At 46.1% G+C, this 21,451-nt stretch overlaps 1 protein-coding gene across 3 annotated transcripts in view; it reads left to right on the forward strand.

Moving 5' to 3' along the window:
• FANK1 (fibronectin type III and ankyrin repeat domains 1) overlaps positions 1-21,451 on the forward strand; it is a 79,267-nt gene that overhangs the window by 51,871 nt on the left and 5,945 nt on the right. Inside the window, exons 2-6 of one of the 3 annotated variants that reach the window (XM_038579077.1) lie at positions 2,320-2,497; positions 7,115-7,239; positions 14,348-14,429; positions 15,421-15,495; positions 16,294-16,359. In XM_038579077.1, the coding sequence (XP_038435005.1) occupies positions 2,320-2,497; positions 7,115-7,239; positions 14,348-14,429; positions 15,421-15,495; positions 16,294-16,359 (526 nt within the window). Of the gene's footprint in view, positions 1-2,319; positions 2,498-7,059; positions 7,240-10,771; positions 11,223-14,347; positions 14,430-15,420; positions 15,496-16,293; positions 16,360-21,451 lie in introns of those variants that run through there. The other 2 variants (XM_038579076.1, XM_038579078.1) reach the window with 2 other exon arrangements.

The raw sequence follows: 21,451 nt of genomic DNA on the forward strand, positions 1-21,451 counted from the left end.
TGTATTACTTGGCTTCTAATTATATGGGGTGGGGGGGACGTTTATCCATAAGAGTCAATCAGTCCTGGTCTTTGGATGGTTCTAGAAGGCTCTGGAAGGACCAGCAAAAAAGGGTTGCTCAGCAATGGTATCATAACATCAGAGTGTGAGTCTCCAATGTGTTCCAGGCAGCGTCGCTGGGGTTAGATGAGATGCTAATGCCGAAAGGTCAGTGTCTAGCATGTGGTCGATGCTCACGTGTTCTTTTCCCCACAGATGTTAGTACGTAGAACATTGAAATAGGTTTCTCTAAGGAAACCAACAGGCCCATAAGAGTAATGTTTATCATTTTTATGGGTCTTAATATTTCAAATATACCAAAGCTGTTAAAAATCCTACGGCTCCACGTACCATATAGTTTTAAAATGCATCTTGCCAAGTAGGTCTTAAATTCTTAAAGAACTGAAACCCTACAAATACAGTGGCAAGTCTCCCTCCCCAGGACCTCTCTGTATCCCTTCTCCAACTTTCTTTGAGGTAACTCTATCCTGGTGGTGTGCATTCCTTCCCCTTCACAGATTTGACTTTCACTGCATATTTGTGTACTCACAATGTCTAGTGTTGTGTTGTAAAAACTTACATATGCAGTACGATGTAGCAGATCCTTGAACGTTTGTTTTTCACTCACTGAGATTGTACCTGTGTTGCTGTGTAAGATTTCATTGTATGAAGTACACCGTAACTAGCGACTTCATGTGTTGCTGAGTTATCACAAAACACTTTGAATATCTTTGACTGGTTCACAAATTTAAACCCGGGTTTATCCAATTCCACCATGCCATGCTCTCAATAAATATTAGGAAAATAAAGTTGAAAAAAATAAGCTTGCAGGCTGCCCTCTAGTGTCTCTGTGGGAAGTGAAGGAAACTGGTAGTTGTCCTCCTGGCCTGGAGCAGGCAAGATCAAGGGCAGCCCTGCCTTCCTCAAAGGCGTCTACACTGCAGGAGGCCCCGAGGTCTGGGGGGAGTGTGGGTCCCCTACCTGAGACAGGGCTTAAGGAAAGCACAAGACAGTTTCTTATGAATGACAAGTGTGGCAAACCACTGATATGTATGGGGCCTGAAAGGCCCTGTGGGATACGAAGAATTTTAAAAAAGAAATGTAAGACATCAGGGTGCCCAGGTGGCTCAGTTGATTAAGTGTCCTACTCTTGGTTTTGCCTCGGGTCCTGATCTTCGGGGTCGTGAGCTAGAGCTCCACACTGAGTGTGGAATCTGCTTAAGATTCTCTATTTCTGCCTCTGCCCCTGCCCCTTCCCCTCCCCTGCTTGCTCTCTCTCGCTCTCTCTCAAAAAAAAAAAAAAAAAAGAAAAAAGTAAGACATGGACCCAGCCCTCAAGGAACTTAGAAATCCTAGTAGGCATCCAGTATGGAACTAGTTCATTTGTAATCTCCCATGCTATGGACATGTCATCATTTATTTGACCCTCCCCTTATTCATGGGTCATCTCTTTTTTGCTGAAAGCTGTAGCTCTTACTGTGGACATGGAGGTGTCCCTCTGTGCTCTGGTGCTCTGATTTCTGGGATGACTGGAGAGGGGGCTATCTGTATTTTTAATTGTAATACAAGCTGCCACATTGCTTCCTAAAAAGACTGCACAGAATTCCTGTTTCCCCACCAGCATCACATGAGAGCATCCTCTCCCTACACCGTCGCCTCTGATAGTTAAGACATCTTGAGTGTCTGGTTGGATATAGAGTTATATGCCTTTGTTATCAATTTCTGTGGCCAGTTGGGAATATCAGTGACTGTTTGGACATTATGCTAGCTGTTTTTGTCTTGTCCGCTGCTCATCATTTGCCTGGTTGGTTATTAGCCTTTGGGTTTTCCCCTTGGTTAGTCTGTAAGAGCTGTTTATGTAGAGGGGATATCAATCCTTTGTCACCTATGTTACAAATAGCTGGACCAGCTCTATGTGTCCATCAGCTTTGTTTACCAGCCAGTTCACTGAAGGATTCCAGCAGCATACGGAGTTTCATTAGCTCAAGAACGCCCTAATGAGTCTGATCTGTTAACCATCGTTTTTGGAAAGGTCCATAAGTGAAATATGGCACTGATGGGTTGTGATACGATCTACTCATTGAAGTATGTGGTAGCTCACTATATCAGCCGAATTTCCTGTCACTTGAGCTTTTCAGATGTTCTTCAAGCAGCAGGGAGGAGTGCCCACACGTGTGTCTGATGCGTAGGAAAACAGTTTGATCTCTGAGCAGCTCTAATGCACTCAGCTGATGTCCTTACGGAAATGGAGTTCTGAAATTCTGTGTCGTTCTTTTTTAGGAATCACACCATCCTCAAAGCCTCATCCACCTGTTGTGGGCAAAATGACTCATCACAGTATTGAATTGTACTGGGATCTGGAAAAGAGAGCGAAACGGCAAGGACCTCAGGAGCAGTGGTTCAGGTTCTCGATCGAAGAAGAAGACCCCAAAATGCACACTTACGGTATCATTTATACGTAGGTGCAATGTTGAATCGCTTAACATTTTGCTTTGATTTCCTGATGAGCTGGAATGGTTTCGATTGTCTCTAAAAAGACTCCTTTTGAAATGAAAGAAAAGAACGAGTCAGCGTCATCTGCATGCATGCTTTTTATGAATTAGGATTTTTGGAAGATCTGCATTAGCAGTAACTTTGAAATTAAACCTCATACCTTTTGAGAGCTTCTTAGGCTTCTGCAGTATTCTGATGTATATTTTAAAGCTCTAAAATGTAGAGACAGAATCAAGAGACTTTGAAATTGGAGGAGGTACCGTCAGGTACCTGCTGTGTTCGGAGATGTGGGCTGGGGGATGCCCTCTGGACCTCCTGTCACACTGCTGTTCTTTGTTAGCTGTTCCCAGTCTGTGCTGGTGCCCAGGCTGGGGACTTTCTTGTTATCTTACCTTGAGTGTGTTTCCTCTTGTTTTCATATGGCTGGTGCCTCCACACCATGCAAACTTCGGGTCGAATATTCCCTCCGCAGAAGGCCATCTGAAGCGGCCGTCCTATCCAGGTATCCTCTCTGTCCCGACTTGGTTTCATGTGCTCCTCACATTCGGCTTCTGCTGGAATTACTTGCCCTGTTGGCATGTTCATTTTGTCTTCCCACCAGTATTTAAATTCCGCGACAAGCAGAACTGCTTGTGTAACACCCAGTGCCCCCATCCTAGGCAGTGCTGGCACACGGCGGGCCCTCTGAACACTCGTCACACAAATGAATAAATGAATGTAATGGGGGTAATCAAGAAGTCATTTTTTTTCCTTAGTCTTCATTTCAATTCTTACTTGCTTCCCTTTGATTTTGCAAGTGCTTTACCACTTGCAAAATGACAGTTTTAGGGGTGCCAAAACCACGATACAAATATGGTTGCGAACTAAAATTGACTTTGAGGTAATCGTAGATTCATATCTGGTTGTGAGAAATCGTAGAGGTCTCGTGTACCTTTTGCCCACGTGTCCCAGTAGTGACATCATGGGAAGCTATGGGGCAGCCTCACCGCCAGGATACTGGGGTTGATGCAGTCAAGGCGCAGAGTGGTTCCTTCTCAAGGTGACATTGTGATGATGTTGGGATTAACAGAGGCTTTCACTGCTCCCTGAATGAAGGTATCCCTGAGATTTAATGAACAATTTTTTTTAAAGACACAAACACCACCCCCCCCCAACAAACGCACCAAAAAAATCCACACATTTATCTCTAATGTAGTTACCATCTGCAAATAATTCCTGGCCTGACTACTTGAAAATGTTATTTTAATGATGTCATGCCATGTTCTTCTCTATTATGTAGTTTCCATCTGCAATCTGAAAGCATGAGTAGGATATTAGAAGTATTAATATGGAGAAGGGAACGACTTTTTTTCCCCCCCACTTTCCCTGGTTCCCCACACTGCACCTGCACCGGGGCACTTCAGGTGGGGCGGTGCTGGATGCGCCTCCACTTCCTCTCGCCTTCTCTGCCAGCGGCCAGGTGGTCGGCACCCCCTCACCCCCCACCCCCCTCCCATGCGCTGGTCCCCACCCTGGGGTGTACATCCTGGTGCCTCACATTCCCCAGACACCTGAGTGCCATCCAGCTGGGGGCCCCCCTGGAGGGCCTGGCCTGCTGACCCCCAACTCCAAGGGCACCCCAGAAACGCTTGCCTTCCCTTGGAGAATTGGCAGCAAGAGCTTGACACTAGGTGGCAGAGTCAGACTGTGTGAATCGCCACCTCCTTGCCTCGCCTCCTGCTGCCGCTGCCCCAGCACTGGCGATGCCTTAGGTTTAGGACACCCGAGCTTGGAAGCGCTCGACTTGCCCGTTGCCCACGGGGGTTCGGGGTGTCGGCTGTGACTTGGGCTGTCCTCACAGCCGTTGGTCGCCAGCGTTCGCGAGCTCTCCCTTCGGAGGCCTCCCTCCGTGCAAGCCGGGCCCTGGCAGCATCCCGGACCTGCAGCCGGGAGCGTGTTGCTGCCTGGAGGGGCCGGTCCTGCTTCTCTTGCCTTCCGTGCTCCTGGCCTGTCCTGCTGGGTTAGCCTTCTTCCCAATCATCCTTTTGTCGCATTCTCTTCGGGGAGCCTCCTTTCTAGAAGCGTGAAGGTCAGACTCCTAGACCGGCCCAGGATGCCCTCACGGCTTGCCCACACCTGGCTGCCCCGTTGCCCCTTATTCTGAGCACCAGTGTCCGGCGAGATCTACCCCCTGTCCTCGAGATGCCCTGACTTCTCCTGCATGTATGTTGGGCTGTTTTCTCCTGTTCAGGCCAATGTCCACCCCGCTCCCCGCTGCCCCATCCTTTCGGAGAGAACATTCCAGGTAGAAGAAACAGCAAGTGAAGCCCCCTGGAGAGGGGCCCGGGCCCAGTGTGTTTCAGGAACACGGAGGAGTGAGCGAATGAGGGGACCAAAGCCAGCTGAGGCCAGCGAGGCAATGGGAGGCTGTCGCTGGGGTCAGTGGGCCGGCCAGGGACACAGCTGTGGCTTTTACCCCGAGAGGCGGGAGGGCCAGGCCTGACTGACACGCTTTCTGACGATGGCTCTGGCTGCTGAGGTGAGAACAGGCCCTGGGGAGGCAGGGCAGTGAGTGTCTTAGCAGTGAGGGAGACGGAAGATGATGGAACAGCGTGAGCCACAGTTAAATCTAGGCTGGGTTTATTTTTATTTATTTATTTCTTTTAGGGTGGGTTTAAAGACAGACTTGAAGACTTTGCTGGTGGCTCAGATATGAGATGAGAGAGGAAGAGGAGTGACAAGGGGGTAGCTCTAGAACTGGCCTCGTCCCCCGCGACAGGCGAGCGAGGCTGCTCCAACCTCAACCTCAGAAGCTCTGTGCTTTAGGACGACAGTGTATTTCCCACACGACATACCCTTTGTGTCGGCCGTGGCTCCATTTCCTGTTGTCTTCCTTCCACATCCGCCCGGGCTGATGGAGCAGCCTCCACCTGGAGCTTGCCAGTCACCGTGCTGAGGGCAGGCTAACTGTTTCTCGAAGCTTCCATCATCCAGAATGACACCTTTCATTCCTGCTTCTGCTTCCTTGCTCGAAGCAAGTCCTAAAGCCACGCCTGCATTCAACAGGGCGGGGGTAACAGGACCCTTGGGGGAAGGCACCAAATATTTGGGGACAATAATCCAGTCTTCCGCAGGTGGCACCGGGGGATGGGGCGTGAGCGTCTCCAATAACAAAGACGGGAAGACGAGGGCAGGAGCAGGAGCTCTGTTGGGACATCAGCTGGCCACCGAGCGGAGATGTCAAGGAGCAGCTGGAGAGGATCGGCCGAAGGGAGAGTCACGGCTCCGGAAGTGAATTTCAGGGTCCCCAGCAGGAGACTGGAGTGGAGCTGGGGGTGGGGGGAACACAGAGAGGGGGGCAGGTCTGGCCTCGGAGTCCTTAGGTGTCTCGGTATTGGGTTTCCTATGTTTCACGTTTGCTCAGCTGCTGCATCAAATATTTGCTTATTGACTGATGATTAAAAAAAAAAAAAAAGGTCCGCGTCACACTTTCATATGCTCTCCTCTATGGTGGGAAAGTCCTAAGATTGTTTTTATTCATTCAGGTACCACGCCTGGGCCGTGGGGAGGTGTGCGTCTCTACGAGTTTGCTGACCGGCCTCTGTCTCCCCATGGCTGGGCTGCGACCGTGGTGGAGGGAGCAGCAGCGGGCGGCTGTGTCCAGGGGCCCCGTGTGTGTCCGGTCCCCTCCTCGGGGTCCTCTGTCTTGAAGGGAGAGCCTCCATCCCTCCCTAACTGTGCCCGGTGACTTCGGTTTTTCTAAACAGTCGTGTGATTCCTCTTTCCAGGGGTTGTGAAGGTGCTGCTTGCCGCAGGGTGACTCAGGATGTTGAGCAACACTGGATTTTATTGGGGGCACTTTGGGTTTCCTTTTGGTCTGAAACTAGGTTAAGTCTTTGACACCCGACATTGCATATTCTACTCAATTGGATATTCTATTCAATTTGAGCTCCTACAGATCTTTTCAGATGCCACAAATTCAAGGCTCGTTTTCCAGGATTCCCCCATCTGTGGATATGGATGTACGCCCACAGAAAGGATGAGATCCACTTAGTCTTGAGGCCACTTTGTGCCGGGGCGGATATGTTTTAGATGGTGATGATAATGATTTTGAAAAACCACGCAATTTCTCTGAACATTTATCTTGGTTTTAGAGCTTTCACTTTTATGGTAATAAGTGTATTTATGTATTTATATAGACTTTTAACCCTTCTGTCCTCTTGGTTTCTTAATTTAGATGTTTTTCTTAATGACGTTGGTATCATTTCTTCATTGTCTTTGTTACAGTTTCTTCTTTGCTGGTACATGATGCATCAGTTATCTCTTGCTGGGTAACAAACCACCCCCAAACTTGGTAGTTTTGTTTAAATGTGGAAAAAAAAAATCAAGTGTTTTCTCAGGATCCTACAATGTGGGCTGGGTGGGCGGGGATGGATGCGTGACTTCCCCTTCACACTCAGGGCACGCCCACACCAACCCCGATCACATCATCCTGGAAGTAGATCGCATTCACAGATTGCTTCCACTTGTTCTTTTGGTGACTTTCAGAGCATGCTGATTGGATTCCCTGGTGTCCTCCTCATGCCTGTCTCCTCCCATCTAGGGGATATGCAACAAAGCATGTTGTGGAAGGTCTGGAACCACGGACACTGTACAGATTTCGACTGAAGGTCACCAGCCCCTCTGGAGAGTATGAGTACAGCCCAGTGGTCTCCGTGTCTACAACCAGTGAGTATAGTTTACTAACCCCAAACTCCTCTATCTAAGGATAAATGAAGACCACAAGCCATACAGAAAGGTAAAAATATCCTGCCTTCTCCTCCTCTGCCTTACTGGAAGCAGAAACTCTTCCATTTTTAAAGACTGTGAATGGGATTGTTTCCTGGCAAGGCCGGGCCATACAGCATGAGGGATGTTGAGTTGTGCTTTAATAAACGGGGAGAGCTGTTCTGGGGTCAGCGTCGCCCTGCGAGTACACATTCAGTACCACAGGGTGGAGTCGCCTTTCTTTAGAAACAGGCCGGTGGGGTGTGGGCTGAGAAAGTCTCCCTCTTTGGATGCTCTAAGGCGACAAGGTCTACAAAGCATTTTGTCCTTTTTGGACAATGTCTGTCCTATATCTTGACACACAAATTTGGTTCCCTGGGAGGCTGAGTGAGGAAGAACGAACAATGTGGCTTCCACACACATGCAGGGGCGAGGGGAGGGCTGCGCTGCCTCTGACCTGCATGTCCTCCTCCCAGGTCACATCTGAGGGTGCAGATAGTTTCTGTGATCGGGATTTTAAAACATTTTAAAAAGATGTGTGTGTATCTAGAATGTGGTAAAGATTAAAATGGTCAGGTTTCTCGTGGTCTAGTCCCTGGAAACACAAGTCTTTTATCACTTGCACAAAGAAAATCTTCCTCTGTGAGTCAAAGTTATTTTACTTTATTTTTTAAAGATTGATTGATTTGAGAGAGAGCATGTGCACATGCACGCACGCGCACACACACACACAAGTGGGGGGTGGGGAGGGGCAGAGGGAGAAGCAGACTCCCCACTGAGCAGGGAGCCTGACTCAGGGCTCCACTCAGGTCCTGGGATCATGACCTGGACCGAAGCAGACACTTAACCGACTGAGCTACCCGGGTGCCCCAAAAGTTATTTTAAAGTTTTAATCAAGGGACGCCTGGGTGGCTCAGTGGTTGAACGTCTGCCTTCAGCTCAGGGCATGATCCCAGAGTCCAGGGATCGAGTCCTGCATTGGGCTCCCCACGTGGAGCCTGCTTTTCCATCTGCCTATGTCTCTGCCTCTCTCTCTCTCTGTGTCTCTCATGAATAAATAAATAAAGTCTTTAAAAAAATTAAGTTTTAATCAATATTGCATTTGGCGTATGTGCTGTTTATACACACATATACATGTATAAATAAAAATACAGTTTTCCTTCTGTGACTTTCAGTTGTGTCCTTTATGCACTTATTTGGAGGGATTTTTGTGTGGGTTAAAGGTGATTCAGGTTTTGAGTTAGCCTAGCATATCTTCATTTGCAACCAAGCCGCTAGGGAGCTGGGCCTTAGTTTGGCAAACTGAGAATTTGGTGAAGGCTGAGAGAGGTGTGCCCTCCCCAGGGGGCTCAGCTCCCTGCGAAGGCACATGATTTCCAAGGAGACTTTCCAAGTGGAATGGGCCGTTACAGAGACGCAGGTCAGGAAAGAGGGCTGGTCCTTCGTGTGCTGGCCGTGAAGGCGTTTGCTTCCTGGGGGGACCTGGAGCTCCTGGAGCTTTGAGGGGAAGGAAAAGGCGGAGCAGCCGAGTGTGAGTTGGTTTCTTCCGAGTCGAGGGCAGGCATACAGAACAGGGGAGCAGGGGCAGGAGAAAAGTTGTCAAAGGGAACCTACTATTTGAATAGCGACTCTCTAGGGGACGCTGGGCCAGCGTGCTCCCTCCCGTGCTGCTGTCCCCAGCCAGCCACAGGCCACTCCCACACTCCTCTGCCTTTGCCCATTCTGTCTGCAATGCCCCCACCTTGGAGCCCCCCCTTCCTGGCACCCATCCCACCCCTCTGCCTGCTGAGCCACTCCACAGGCTGAGCTCTGCTCAGGGGTGGTTCCTCGTGTTTCTCCTTCTCCGCCATGTGCTGGTGTGTCTCCCTCGTACCCAGTTGGGTCTCCGCCTCTGCTAACACTCAGGGCATCTTACTTTCATGTTTGTTTGTTTGTTTGTTTGTTTTTTTAATTCTCATCTTCGTCTCCCACCGACTTGTGTGCCTCCGAAGTAGAGGATGTGATAGGTTGGTCAGGTCTAGCTTGTAGAAGACAACAATCAACGGATGGATGGGTGGTGAATGGAGAGGCCTGGAGGCAGAATTAGGATGAGGAGCAACGCTGATTTTTCTCAGCTCACACTCATACCTGTTGGGAGATGGACCTGTGTCCCATGGGCTGGGGAGAGTCCCCCTGGACCTATGAGGTGAGGGTGAACAGGATGCAGAACTAGCCATGGTGAGCTCAGCTTGCCACTGGCGTCTTTTCTTCATATCACATCAATGTCAGGGCATGGGCTTCTGGACCTTTCTGGCTAGAGCTGACGTGGTGTCTGCATACCATTTGGAGCTCTTTGGGAAGACAGAAACCACAGTGGCTTTCTATCAGCTGACAAGGATTGTGCTGTCTTCTTGCTGAGCTGGCTTCTGAGAGGCAGCTGTAGAGAGCTGGACCAGTGGTCCAGGGCGTTTGTCACTGCAGTCTGTGGCTTCCGTGGGTCATTAGACAAGACCTCCTGCAGGGATTGGGGTATGATGGGGACATGGTTCCTGGTAGTGCCCGGCTTCCTGTGCATTTTGCTGTCTGGTCACAGCACAATGCTGCAGCCAAGACATGCTCTCAGCCTCAGGGGGCTCTCCTGGGTGGCAAGGGTCCAGTACCCTCTTCTTGCTGGCTGCTGCTCCCTTATGCTATTATTATATTTATAATATCCAAAGCAGACTCCCTTAAGGAGGTAGATCATGCTAAACAAAGAATTAAAAAAAGGTACATATTTTACAAAACAAGTAAAAATGTTTCTGTGGGTTGATCATTTGCATTCAGTTTGAAAGTGTTTTTAATGAATAACGAAAGCATTTACTTTGAATAAAGGATGCTCAGCTTTTTTTTTTTTTTTTTAATTCCAGGTAAAGTCCACGAGACTCTTGCTTAAATGAGGCATGCAATTTTAATCAGTTGGGTCCTTAAAAAGAGAAAAGCAGCTGCTGCTTGTTAATTGGCAAATCTCTCCTCCAATGAGCTCATCATTTATTCACTGCTTCTAACAGGGACCTGAATTCCACCCAGAAACGTGTTACCCCCACATTGCAGTATCTGCTGGCACATCTGTAGCTACACGGCGATGGCTTTCCTCTCCTCTCGGGGGTCCCCTCCCCTCCCCTGGCCCTGCCTGATGAAGTGAGCACTCCCAGACATCCTCCCACGGGCAACATCATTGATTCAGTATTTGTCATTGCAACACTCAGGGGTAAACATTAGCCAACCAAACCCACAGAGGCAAAGCCTGCCTTTTTTGTGTGCAGTTGCACTTGAATGATGGCAATCCCTTGGGCCAGGCCCACGAAATCTTGAAGGATTCAGGGGTAGGAGGAGTGGAACGTTTGGCTCACCCTGGAATTTCCTCTCTTTGTGACTCCTGCTTATAGTGGGAGGAAGAAAGAATTAATCTGCTCTGGGAACAGGAGCCCTTTCATTTGTTACTCTGTCCGATTCGCACAAATGGAGACTTTCCCGTGCCTTGGTTGATCTGGGTGGTGTCTGGTCTGGTGCTGCTAATCCTCGGTTACCTCTTTGCCTTCCTGGCAGTGGCCTGAGAGGGGTTAATGAGTTAATGCTGAGCAAGAGCTTTTGTGCCCGGAATGATACTTATTGCTTCCTTTTGCTGAAATTCAGCAAGCCCAGAATGATTAACAGTTGTGCTGTGTCCTCTGTCTTCTGTGAGATGTCCTTTTATCTTCAGATTGAGTTTTGAGGGCACTGATTACCTCTCGCAGAAGCTGGAATAGGCAATACGTTCATTGAAGTTATGTCCCACTATCAAAAAACCCTGGTCTTTGCTGCGCATTGTCCTCAAGCTTCTAACCACAAAATGAACTTATTTCATTTTCCAATATTTGCATGCTGCAGAGCTTCCTGGGTAGGATGCACCAGGAAGTGCCCCCCACCGGGAGAGCTGTACTGGCCAGGTAAGACAGATGATGTGGGATTGGAGGTGGGTCAGTGCAGAAATATGCTGGGATGCTGCATGTGCTTTGACAACTTTCTTTAAAATCTTAAGTTAGCACTTTCCTGAAGCTTTTTAGGCTTTAGCATCCCCTTCCATTTAACACTTTGTGTGGGTGGGGATCATGTTTGTTTAAGAAGTCTGCTGATTTTCAAAATTTAATAAGATTGGAAGCATATAATGAATTGGTCTGCTACCTCAGCGTGTTTTAAAATGCCCGAGGAGGGAGCGTGGCCTTAAAGACTCATTTTGTGCTCTGATGTTGCCCACGCCTACCGGCTTGACCTTGGACAACTCACTCAGTCTTCCTGGCTCTCAGTTTTGTGGTTTGAAGAAGAATTGAAAAAGCATTGTGTAAAATCCTAGACAGAGCTTAATTAATAGCTCTTTGAGTTTGGATGCCATCTTTTAAAATTTCATAGAAATGGGATGAGCTTTCTGTGTTCTAGATGATTCTATGCAAGTCAGTTGTTGTTGTATTTTTAGGGGCAATTGAAGTTTGAGAGTCCCAGAAGTGGGGGCTGTTTGGTGGGATAACAGATGTACCACCACCATCCCACTCTTCCCCTCCTTTCTGGGAAGTGAGGAGGAAGGGAAACTTTCCATGGGTTTAGCTTGTCCACTAAAGTATAGATGCATCACCCAATAGATCATTTTAAGTCCATATTATTCTAGCCTAGGGTTCCTCAACCTTGGCACTGTTGACATTTGGGGGCTGGCTAATTCTCATCATGTGTACTGTAGGATGTTTATCAGCATCCCTGGCCCCTCTCCCTGCTAGAGGCCAGTAGCACCAACCCCTAAGGTGTGACAACCAAAAATGTCTCCAGGCTTTCCCAAATGTCCTCATGGTGTTGGTGGAGGGGGAGGGGTGTACTGCTCCAGTCCATACGCCCCAGGTGGAACCACCAGGCTAGGCCTGATCTTCCTTGGAAGGCTGGGGACAGCGGTAGGCCTTACCCTTTGATAGTTTATCATGATACTTTTATTTGAAGCTTTTGGCCTAAAAATATGTGTGGAATGATGAAAAGGAAGTACAATGTGGCTAAAAAATCTTTAGGAGATTGGCAAGCTCTAGCAGACAAAATTGTTATTTCAAAAACAGCTTTAACTTGGCTTAAATTTATTTTTACCAGAAGTAAAGGGTATCAGCTAGAGGTCATTCTGCTGGTGACCCCTACATTCTTCTGCCCTGCACCCCCCCCACCCCTGGTTTCCTAGTTTGTAATTCGCCCAGCTAAAATCCTCCAAGGAAATGAGTAGTAGCAAAGTGGCTCCAGTGCCCACATGTTTTTCTTAGCCTACCACCCTGACCCGGATGGGTACTGAGTTTATAATCCCCAATCCAGTCAGCTCCAAGGTCTAGTCCTAGAGAGTTTTTCTACCCGAAGTACAGGAAGAGGGAATTTGGCTCCCTACCTGGCAGGGCTGGCCAGGGGACCTCTGGAGGCCAGACTGTAAGAGGGCAGTGAGGTGGTGGGTGAGCCCCCAGGAAGCAGTCTGGGGTAGAGCTCGGGAAGACAGGGTAGGAGGCAGGTGTTTTAGGGTTTAAGATGATGATAGAAGTGGATACTATTGTGTAAATGGCAAAGGAGAGGAACATGCTTGCCTTGTTCCTCTGGGACCCTCAGCATCAGGACTGGGTGTGTGAGCTCCTTAATAAACATTTGTTGAAAGGACGGAAGTGACCTTGGAGCTGACTGGAACTGGGGATTATAAACTCGGTATCCATCCAGGTTAGGAAGGTACGCTGAGCGCGTGACGGCTGGGTGTGGGGGCCACAGAGAGGGCCACTGCCCTTCCCACCACCTCAACGACAGAAGTGTGTTGGATATCTGTGATGTGCCGGGTGCTAGTCTAAGTGCTTCGCTTGTGTTTCATTTACACTGAATCCTTCAAACAATTAGAAAATCACAGCATGTGGAGCCAGTAGAGACGTGGGATAATTGCCCTGAAAGACGGCTTCTGTCACTTGGTCCTTTTTTTTTTTTTTAAGAGATTTTATTTATTTATTCATGAGAGAAGCAGAGACCCATTTATTTATTTTATTTTTTATTTATTTATTTATTTTTTTTATTTATGATAGTCACAGAGAGAGAGAGAGAGGCAGAGACATAGGCAGAGGGAGAAGCAGGCTCCATGCACCGGGAGCCCGACGTGGGATTCGATCCCGGGTCTCCAGGATCGCGCCCTGGGCCAAAGGCAGGCGCTAAACCGCTGCGCCACCCAGGGATCCCGAGAAGCAGAGACCTAGGCAGAGGGAGAAGCAGGCTCCATGCAAGATCCTGATGTGGGACTCGATCCCAGGACCCTAGGACCACACCCTGAGCCAAAGGCAGACGCTCAACCACTGAGCCACCCAGGCACCCCTCTCGCTTGGTCCTTTATCGTCACACTCTGCTCCTTTCTGCATCTCCCCCTCTTCTCTTCTTCGAGGAGCTAATGTCCCCCCCCCCCACACAGGGACACCTCCCTTCTGCCCTGCTTCCCCTTGTTTTGCAGGCTCCTCCTCCTCGCCCTTCTCGCCTGCAGGCTGTCCCCCATAATCAGGCTTTCTCACGCTGTCCCACTTCTGTGAATGAGCCCCGTGTGCCCCCCAGGAGCTCCGGGGAGACCAGGCCAACATGAATGTTCTATTCCTAGGAAGAACTGAAATTTGGGACGTCAGACGTTAAAGTAATTTATTTTTGTTGTTTGTTCAAGTACTTTAGTGACTCTTTGGCAAACAAAACCAGCCTGTTGTGATGATGGTGGGGCTTCCCCTTGCTTGTAAGGGAGGTTTATTAAGTCTTATGAAATCTGGAAGATTATTTTCACCTCTCAAAATACTATTCACAAAGCAATACTCTCATAACTTGAGGCTGTCTCAAGTCCTTAGGACAATCTTAAGTGTTCTTAATATATGGAAACAAGGTATTTTTCGGTAAAAGAAGTTGAATAAGAAATGTAAGCTACACTTCCTGGAATAGCCAAGGCCCTTCCCGGAGCTGAACCTGAGCCCCCACTCAAGGCTGCAGGTGGTGTGAGGCCGGAAGGAATTTTCTTTTGTTTGACTTTGGGTGACTCCTTTCCATCTTCTTTCTTTAGGAGAACCCATAAGTAGTGAGCATTTCCATCGAGCTGTCAATGTGAATGATGAAGATTTGCTGGTTCGAATACTTCAAGGAGGGTGAGAGAGCTCTGCCTTAAAAATTTTAAATTTTTAATGCCCAGCCAAGTGCACAGAATTGCATTTATTTTGTTTCCCCCCAAATTTTCCACGCCTTTGAAATTGCTCCAAAATAGATCTCCAGTGACCGATGTAAGTTCAGCATAGTCAATAAAGATGACCTTTTAGCCCTGTGTAAATACTGTATTTTGTAATCATGTAATGAAAATTGAAAATTAGAAGTTTGGGTATCATATTTTTCTTCCCAGAAATAATTTCTGACCCTGGCTTATATGCCATAGCATTTAGGCCAATTTTACCCCCAAAGTGCCCACATCTATCTAAGGAATCATGAAATCAGCTGTTTCTGATTCAAGAGGTTGGTAAAACACTAGAAGAAAAGTAGCAAATACATTTGCTGCCATGGGATATCTGAAGCTGCCTCCTAATGAAACGTGAACAATGTTAATTAAATTTTTTCTGAATCCATAGTTCTGAGTGCCTTGGAAGGCCAGGCATTTTGCGAATAGGGCACTTCAGTTGGCTTTTTGTGGAATACTTCTCCAAGGCTTCTAAGCTGTTAAGATCTCTTTCTTCCTCCAGTGGCAGCACTTCACGCCCATTGGTGAGCTGGGAATTAAGGGAAAAATTCAGGCTTCCCTCAGTCTAGGCTCGTGGAGGGGAGGTGTGTGGTCTGGAGACCCTGCGTCCTTGGCCACGTAAGGGGGTGGTGCTCTTTGCAGTAGTCTATCCGATGACATCATGGTTTTGGGTTGAAGGGAGTGCCTATTTTAAGTGGAATTATGGCAATTTCTCTTCTTGTGAATTTAAATCCTTTAAAAATATTAGGGTAGGGCAGTTTAAGACACAAACTTAATGGCCCAGAAGAAACTGGAACTTCGGGGAAAATGAATCCTATTCGGCACCTGTGTCCTGCAAGAGACATCAACTGTGAATCTCTGGGGAGCCATGCCGAGCATGTTAATCTCTTTTCTCTGTGTTTTTCCCCCAGAAATGTGAAGGTCGATGTTCCCAATAAGTTTGGCTTTACCGCTCTGATGGTCGCTGCCCAGAAAGGATACAGCAGGTAGGGCTCCTCCTTTCTCATCTCTGAGTGGCCCAACCTTTTACTTCTCCCGGAAGCTCTGGTCAGAACACGGATGGGAAGGAGAGGGGGTGTGCAAGGGCCCCTTTCCTCTCGGTTTCCAAAACTGTAAGGGCTGCACAAACAAGCTGTTTTAATCATGAAGTTCTAGAACATGCAGCAGAGAATGTAAAAATGTCTAACTCTATGGTGAGGAAGAGAGGTAGCTACTTAATTATGTTTTGCAATATATTTTGTATGTCCCAGGAAAACTGGTTACTGGAATTTAAATTTCTTAAAAAAAAAAGAAAGGGGTAGGGATATTAACTCTGGAAAACAAAGTTCCCTGATAGGTTGCTAAGATATCATTTTCACTGATACGCTCCATTATCTCTCTGCCACACAGAAGCATAAATACTAATAGCTTATTTTTCAGTCATATTTATAGTTAACTACTAAAGTGCTATGTTGAAAAAATATTTTATTAAATACTGCCATTTGGAAATATATTTAAAGCAGTCATTAAGGCAACAGTGAATTAGCTTGATGGTACAATGTGTTTCATGTGGTATGCTTTGTTTTCAATGAATAATTCATGTGAGGGATAAACTCCCCCCCCCCTTTTTTTTGGTGTTGAAGAGGTAGTTTTCTGGTTCAATAACATCCTGTCTTTGAAGCCAGCTGGCCTCTGAAGGCAGGAAAGCAAGTTGTGGAGCTGTGTCTTACATATAGCGCTGTTCCCTGTTCCCGCATTATCATCAAAGCTGCGTATCCAGTTCCCTTCCAATTTGTTTCCTTCAGGCTTGTGAAAATCCTCGTTTCTAACGGCACAGATGTGAATCTGAGGAACGGAAGTGGCAAGGACAGGTGGGTGGTAGACCATGCCCCGAAACGTCCCCATACCTGCGTTACCAGGCTCGTGCCCAGATGGCTTTTGATTTAACCCAAATATCGGATGCAGCTTCTTTTGACAGGTCTGTAGCCCAAAGGAAAGAGGTCGATGACAAAGTCTGGCTTGTTTTGTTCACGCTTATTCCTTCCTTCGATGGGATTGAAGTGGGCTGTATGATCTGAAGCACCTACCTTCCCTAGCTCCGTGCCCAACCCATGTTAAGGGCTCAGCAACCGACAGCTATTACTGTAGTTATCATGAGCCTGTGCTGGCCATTTGGCTGTGCCTGGGACACTTGGGGGGGGGTCCCCTGAAGGGCTCTCCTGATACTTGGCCTTACTTTCTTTTTTTTTTAAATTTTTTTTCAATTTATTTATTTATGATAGTCACAGAGAGAGAGAGGCAGAGACACAGGCAGAGGGAGAAGCAGGCTCCATGCAGGGAGCCCGACGTGGGATTCGATCCCGGGTCTCCAGGATCGCGCCCTGGGCCAAAGGCAGGCGCCAAACCGCTGCGCCACCCAGGGATCCCCCTTGGCCTTACTTTCTTAACTAAGACTCCTAGGTGTTCCCCAAGAAGCACAAAGCAGTCACAATCAAAGATACAACCAACCCCAAGAACTTCCCTATGGTGAAAGCACAGGAGATGTTTATGAAAGAGCATGGTACTTGGAAACCTGTATTTAGAGAGATGAGAGAATGCTCTACAAAGACCTAAAAATAATTTCTAGTCAACTAATTAGGTTTAACTGATTAATTCTAATTAACTAGTATTTGTTGAATGGCTACCATATGCCAGGCTATGTGTAGGTGCTTGGGTGGAACAGTACAGAAAATGCAACGGCTTTGCTCCAGGACCTCAGAGTCCCATCATACATACAGCTCACAGGTGTGTGTCCTGCAAACTAGTATCTAAGGAGTAGCTACAAAAACACTGGTTGGGGCGCCTGGGTGGCTTGGTCAGTTAAGCGCCTGCCTTTGGCTCAGGTCATGATCCTCGAGTGCCCGGATGGAGCCCTTCTCGTTGGGGAGTTCTGCTTCTCCCTCTGCCTTTCACTCCACTTGTGCTCTTTCTCTCAGATAAATAAAATCTTACATCAAACAAAACACTAGTCACTTTGGTGGGCCACAAGGAAAGCATCAGTTTCTGAGCTCAGAACACCTACCTGCTATACTCTCTGAACACACAGAGAAATAGGTTTTAAATAACATTAAAAGAAATAATTTTAAAATTTGGGGTGCCTGGGTGGCTCAGTCGGTTAAGTGCCTTCGGCTCAGGTCATGATTGCAGGGTCCTGGGATCAAGCCTGAGTTGGGGATCCCTGCTCAGCAGGGATTCTGCTTCTCCTCTATCTACTGCTCCCCCTCTCACTCTCCCACTCCACTCCCCTGCTTCCCTGCTCATGCTCTCTCTTGCTCTTAAATAAATAAAAATCTTAAAATAATTTTAAAACATTTAGAAAGTTGTTTTCTGCATAACTCTTAGGTTAATTTGGAGCCAAGCCATCAACTCAAGAAGTTTGAAAACAATACCAACTTAAAAAGGACAAAGAAAAACTTTGAGGGTGCAGGAAAGAGGAAAGAATGAAAATAAATTGATTAGAAAATCGGAAGATTATTGAAACATAGGAGCAAAAGATGTAAGGGCTGCTTCTTAAAAAAAAAAAAAAGGCCTATATAATAAAATGAACCAATTTCTCATAGATCTAAGAAAAAAATCAATTTAGAAATGGTACATGGCTGTGGTTGGAAATTTTTGGAAATTTAAGAAGAAAAAATAGAATTTTGGAAGGGTACATATAACAGTGGTGAGAGAGGAAATCCAAATGTAAAAAGAAAAGCAGTGTGCTGTGTCTACACTAGTAGATGTGATAATTTCATTGAAATTAGCTTTTCGATGGTACAGTTTCTGGGGAAAAATATAAATCCCCCAAACCAACCCAAGACACAGAAAATCTGAGACCACCAATATCCATGTAAGAAATTAGAAAATTTATTGAGGGATTCCCTATGAAAGAGACTTTGTGGTTTGACTGTTCTGCCTCTGAGCTTGTGAGGATTGTAGATAACTTACTTAGCAGATGGGTATTTGAAAAGTCACAGAGGATAATCTTACTGCTGAAATCTGATAGTGAAAGAGCAGTGTTCATATGTTTATATATGTACAGGTATTTATGTCTCTTCCATCCCAACTTGGAGGATCATGCAGGATGGTTAGGATGTCTAAATTAGGAAGTTTCCTTTTTTCATTTAAAGATTTCATTTATTTGAGAGAGAGAGGGAGAGAGCATGCGTGCACGAGTGCACAGAGGGAGGGGCAGAGAGAGGGAAAAGCAGACTCCCCAGTTATAGCAGGGAGCCCGATGTGGGACTTGATCCCAGGACCCCGAGATCATGACCTGAGCTGCAGGGAGATGGTTAACCAGCTGAGTGAGCCCTCCAGACACCACAGATTAGGAGATTTCTTAATGCTTCCTATTAGTAGACCAAAGATGAAAACCTATGTATGTATAGATGCAAAACAAAAATTCGGCGTTATTCAGCATCTTTTCTTTTAAAGTGCAGGATGCTTTTGTTCCTGGTACAATGTCTTAGGAAGATAGCCTCTGCTTGTTGGAGTGAATCCTTCGATTGGATCATAAAAGGTTGTTTATCGTCTCAGACCATCAGCCAGTATCATTCTTAGTGTTGACAGATTCCTTTTCAAAGTAAGGAGTGAAGCTCATGAGAGTGGTTGAGAGCAGGAGCACTCAATGTCAAATCCAGATTCCTCTGTGGTCTGGGTATATGAACTTGGGCAGGTCACTTAACCTCTGTGTGCCTCAATTGCCCCATCTCCAAGATAGGGGTAATAGAGGTACTTACAGAATTGTGAGCATTTGATGAATTAATGCAAGAGAAACAAGTAAAGCAGTGCCTGGCATATGGTAACTCCACGTTATATTTTGTTATTTCATGATTGGTATTTTGGAGTGCTGATCAACCTGGTGAGAGATGAAGTAGAGTAAGAATAAGAGAGGCTTGGCTCCTTTCTTGCAGAATCCAAGAGAATCTACTTTTAAATACTTGGTCTTAATAAGGAGGCTTAGGAGAATAGTGGCCAGCTATAAAACAAAAAAGTGTTTCTTAAATAACAGCAATAATCAGTAAATATAATGAGGGAAACAAAATAGAATAAATATTTCACTTCCATGAGAAATTTGTGTCAAAAAACCTGTAAAAATTACTGAGAGATATAAAGATTTAAAAGGGACCTATACCATATGCCAGAATGGACAAGATCGAAGACTGTAAAATTTTCAGTTTTTCTAAATTAATATATAGATCCAGTATAGCCTCAAATGGAATTATACTTGGGAGCCCGTCAAAATGATGGGCTCGAAACTTACCCGAAAGAACAAATGGATGATACCAGCTATTAATTTTGTTGGAGAGAAATGTGGAACGGCTTTTGACAGTTATTAAAATGATTTATCAAATTATAGTACTTAGTGAGGTACTGGTACAAATAATTGAAAAAAAGATGTATAGAATCAACTAGAGGGATCCCTGGGTGGCACAGCGGTTTAGCGCCTGCCTTTGGCCCAGGGCGCGATCCTGGAGACCCGGGATCGAATCCCACATCAGGCTCCCGGTGCATGGAGCCTGCTTCTCCCTCTGCCTGTGTCTCTGCCTCTCCCTCTGCCTGTGTCTCTGCCTCTCTCTCTCTCTCTCTGTGACTATCATAAATAAATAAAAATTAAAAAAAAAGAATCAACTAGAAAGAGGTCTCCATATATGTAAGAACTTAACATGTGACGCGGGGAGCAACACAAACAAATGAGGAAGAGGTTAGGGAAAAAAGGCTATTTGAAGAAAAAAAGTTAAATTCTGGCCTTCTAGAGGATGCATCAAAATAAATTCCAGGTGAATTAAGAATTAAACGTATAAGACAGAACCATAGAAAACACAGCATATGTGTGTCTAATCTTATAATGGGAAAGGAAAAATCACTGAAATAAATCACTGAGGAGATTAAAAGTACATAAAACATTTTTAAAACCTTAATTACAAAGTTAAGGGTAGTCTGGGGAGAGATTTGCAAATATATTATAGACCAATGATTGGCATATTTAATATAGAGCAGATACACATACACCCCCTCCCCTAAAGATACACAGTAGAAAGGAGCAGTTTACACAAAAAGACAATTCATAGCGGAATAAATTAATATGCAAAATTGCCAGTAATAAAAAAATTAAAAACTTTCATATAGTTAATTAAAAGATAGTGTTGGTATAGGTGAGTAAAATAGACACTTTTAGGTGCAGTTGATAAAATTGTAAATTGTCATAGCCTCTCTAGAAAGCAATGCATCTACAGGGAGCCTTAAACATTTGCATTAAGCATACAGAGATGTAGACATCAGGTTCCATTCCAGCCCAGGCTTGGACCTCAGAGCTGGACCCCACTCTATTTATCACTCAGAGACTTTATAGAATTTCCCTATTGGGAAGACTGCCTTCTCGCCCCGCTCCCCCAGCTCTTTATTTTGAAAAGTTCAAACATTCAGAAAAATTGGAAGAATAAATAGTACGATAAATTTCTATACACTCACCACTTAGGTTTGGCAGCTGTCAGCATTTTGCCCTATTTGCTTCTCTAATTTTTCTTAGCTTTGCCCCCCTGCTTGCCCATTTCAGTGTTAATAGGCATTATAATCCTCTACCATTCATATTTCAATACGTTATCTTTTAAAAACAGGGACATCAACCTGCATAGCCACCATATCATCATCACACTTCCCACGCTTCACGCTAATTCGCTGACACCATGGATGCCCCAGTCATTCATTTCCCAGTCTCCCCACTTGTCCTCTAGAAAGTCTTCATGGCTCTATCTGAGGTACTTGGGGGTATGGGGAGAGACCATGATCCAACTAAGGCTCATGTGTTGCAGCTGGTTCTGTTTAGTCTCTTATTCCAGTCTGGTCCTCTATCCATTATTTTGGTTTAAATATTTGTTTCTCTTCCTCCTTTTTGAGGAGACCAGACCAATTGTCCTATAGAATGCCCTATGTCCTTGAGGT

The sequence above is a fragment of the Canis lupus genome, chromosome 28, assembly GCF_011100685.1.
Source record: "Canis lupus familiaris isolate Mischka breed German Shepherd chromosome 28, alternate assembly UU_Cfam_GSD_1.0, whole genome shotgun sequence".
NCBI lineage: Eukaryota > Metazoa > Chordata > Mammalia > Carnivora > Canidae > Canis > Canis lupus.